General features: G+C 38.2%; 1 protein-coding gene across 1 annotated transcript; it reads right to left on the bottom strand.

Moving 5' to 3' along the window:
- Positions 1-1,639: 1,639 nt before the first annotated feature.
- LOC109257166 (olfactory receptor 2T11) lies at positions 1,640-2,599 on the bottom strand. Its single transcript, XM_019433121.2, has one exon. It carries the CDS (start codon positions 2,591-2,593, stop codon positions 1,640-1,642), a length of 954 nt encoding a protein of 317 aa, XP_019288666.2. The 5' UTR covers positions 2,594-2,599.
- Positions 2,600-3,348: the final 749 nt, after the last annotated feature.

The following is a 3,348-nucleotide window of genomic DNA, read 5'->3' as shown; positions in this document are numbered from 1 at the left end:
TAGAGTGGTCAACTCAAAACTCTCATTGTGATCCAATAAGAAATAGTATCTACTGCAGTTGATTAGAGTCTCCAGTTTCGACGTTTTCTCACTTGTACCTAGATATTACTTCTTCTTACTCCATCAATCATTATCTTTTGTCTCACTTTCTAGCCAGCTGAACACAGTTGCCTAAGTCTCAAACCTTTACTCTTACCTAAGTTTTAACTGATCCTATGTCTTTAAATATTTTCTTTGACTCTTAAGAATAACAATTTAAACCCTCAGCCCTTACCACTAATCTGAATCCCGAATGGCTTCATATATCTAATAGACATTTAAAATTTTTCTCAACAACTGGGGCGTCTGGGTGGCTCAGATCATGATATTGCGGTTTGTGAGTTCAAGCCCCTTGCAGGGCTCTGTGCTGACAGCTCAGAGCCTGGAGCCTGCTTCAGATTCTTGCCTCCCCCCACCTCTCTATCCCTCCTCTGCTCATGTTCTGTGTCTCTCTGTCTCTCAACAATAAATAAACATTAGATTTTTTTTAAAAGTTTCTCAACAACTAAATTATTGTTTTCTCCTACTCAATCCTGCCACTCTAAAAGTTTTCAGAATCTTAGTAAATAGAAACCCTAGTTTCCTTCCACCTGAAGTCAATTGACTTATATTTCATTTCACTTTCTTTCCCAATGGTCATCTTTTCCATGAGCTAAATCCTTTTATGTAGCTACCCTACTCAATCCTTTTCACTCATTTGAAGATTCCTAAGTTGTCTTCCTGCATACAGTCTAGTTCCCTGTTCTATTTCCTACCCTATAGTCATAGTATAGAAGTGCACATAAAATAATGTACATAAAAAAGTACATCTTATCAAGTTATATCTATATAAAAAATTCTTCAAGAGCTTTCTGTATCATGCCAAACAAACCTAAATTGCACCCAAGTCCTGTTTATGAATCACATATAATTGGGCAATGTAAAATTTCTTCCATAAATGTCACCATTCTTAGAATTCTATTAAAATAGCATGGAAAAAGTCACAGTAGTGCTCTTTGATATTATATATTACAGTCTCTTTTGAGTAGGTGTGTAATGCTTGGACAGTCAATATTCAGTCAATATAGCTAAGCTTATCCACTATTTACTATGGTTTCATATTTGACAGGCAACTATTTTTAGGTGAGTCCTATGAAGATGATCTTAAAGGTTAAAATCTTGAGGCAAAGCCAATAATTAAAGACTTGATTAAAATTGTGTGATTTCTATATTTCATCACTTGTGAATTGGTATTATTTTACTTTATTGATACAAACATAATCACATAATTGTGGCATCAAAATCTGGTAGTTATGGAAGCTGTTTCTGGGTTAAGTGTGAAAGTAACCTGCAAATATTTTTTTTTTCTTTTTTCAGACTGAGAGACAAAGAACCAGAATCAGATTAATTCTTTAACCTAATAATACCTCATTGTTGATAGCCAAAATGTATCTGCATACCTAATGAAAAATCCCTGGTTCCTTCCCCCAGGAACAGGAAACCAGACATGATAAATTATCTTAATTAGTTGTAAGTAGTAATCTTTGACATCTGACCAAATAGTCTTCTTTAAAACAGGACAACAGAGAATGTTCTCATCTATTCTCAGTTTATTGAATCCCTAAGCATCACTTGTGGATACTTTCTGAGCAGATAAACATCTTGACAATATCTTTTGAAATGCCCCCATGACATCCTTGTTTCTGAGGCTGTAGATAAGAGGATTGAGCATGGGTGTGACAATGGTATAGAAGGCTGAAACTACTTTGTCCTGCTCAGGAGTGTGAAAAGACTGGGGCAGAACATAAGTGTAGAAGGCAGCCCCATAGAAAATGCTGACCACAGTCAAGTGGGAAGAGCAAGTAGTAAAGGCCTTTTTCCGGCCTTCAGCAGAGCGCATTCTGTGGACAGTTAACAAAATAAGAGAGTAGGAGATTGAGATGATAGAGATAGGGATGAGCAACATGAGTACACAGCAGATGTACATCAAGGTTTCATACAAGGATGTGTCAGCACAGGCTAGTCTGAGAACTGCAGGGATCTCACAGAAAAAATGGTTGATATTGCGGGAGTGACAATAGGGAACATTCATGGTGATGGGGGTGAGAAGAAAACCATCCAGGGACCCCCCAAACCAGGCACCAGCAGCCAGCAGGAGACACACCCTGCGGTTCATCAGGACTGGATACCTAAGAGGGTTACAGACAGCCACATAGCGGTCATAGGCCATGAGGCCCAAGAGGAAGAACTCCGAGCCAATCATGCTCAAGTAGAGGAAGATCTGGATGCCGCAACCCACAAAGGAAATGGTCTTCTCTTTAGAAACCATGTCGACCAGAAGTTTTGGGACAGTGGTACAAATGAAAAGAGTGTCCATAATGGACAGCTGGCTGAGCAGAAAGTACATAGGAGTATGGAGACGGGAGTCCACCTGAATCAAGAATATCATGACCAAATTTGCAGTTACAGCTACCACAAAAATAGCAAAAATAACAGCAAAGACAATCCCAGTAGTTTTATTGTTCACCAGAAGCCCCAGGAGGATAAAATCAGAAGATAAAGTTATATTCTTCATTTACATTGCCTATGTCAGCTCCTGCAGACCAGAAAGCCACAAAGACCAGGAAGTAAAAGGAGAGAAGATCCTTTCAGTATGGGCGAGACTTACAATAGAGATGACACCTCAGAGAGTACTGGTTTGGCTGAAATTTTCCAACACAAAGTGCTAGAGAAAAATGAAGAGACCAAGAGACATATCATAAATCAGAAACTGTAGATCTACTCCTCATTGTTGAAGAATAACACTTTTTGTATTGTGTTTATGTTCATGCTGCAATACATAGATTATGTGAGTGGCATAATAAAGTTGGTATTTGCTATACTTTGATTAGTTTAGCTATATCTTTCCTATTCACTCTATGCATTTCTGGCACCCGAATGTTGTACAAACCATAGTAGGACCAAGTCAACACTGGTTTGAGTAAAGGTCCATTGATTCACTCATTATATGAAAGGCCAAAATTAAGAATGAATAACTTAGGAAAAGTATAAAGAAAAAGCATTAAAAAAATGGATAAAGAAAAGTGTGTCTCTATTCTCAACATTTCACCTCTGACACTTTTGGTCAGCAAATGTGTGAGGGTCTCCTCCCCATAAAAAGCAATTCTTAACCCTCCAGACAAACAGCTGGGTGTCCTACAACTTAATACAATATTCACACTATCTACATGGAGATAGCTTAATCTTTCACTGGTTAAGAGCTTAGCCCACAAGACTGTCACCCAAATCAGACGCCAACTGCAAGTAAAGTTTATCACTTGGGCCTCGGTT

Source organism: Panthera pardus, unplaced genomic scaffold, assembly GCF_024362965.1.
Source record: "Panthera pardus isolate Hobbes unplaced genomic scaffold, ASM2436296v1 HiC_scaffold_1, whole genome shotgun sequence".
Classification (NCBI taxonomy): domain Eukaryota; kingdom Metazoa; phylum Chordata; class Mammalia; order Carnivora; family Felidae; genus Panthera; species Panthera pardus.
This window is presented reverse-complemented; position numbering and strand designations above follow the sequence as displayed.

Excerpts from the sequence above, each read along its gene's own strand:
- LOC109257166 (XM_019433121.2), bottom strand. The coding sequence starts at position 2,593 with ATGAAGAATATAACTTTATCTTCTGATTTTATCCTCCTGGGGCTTCTG.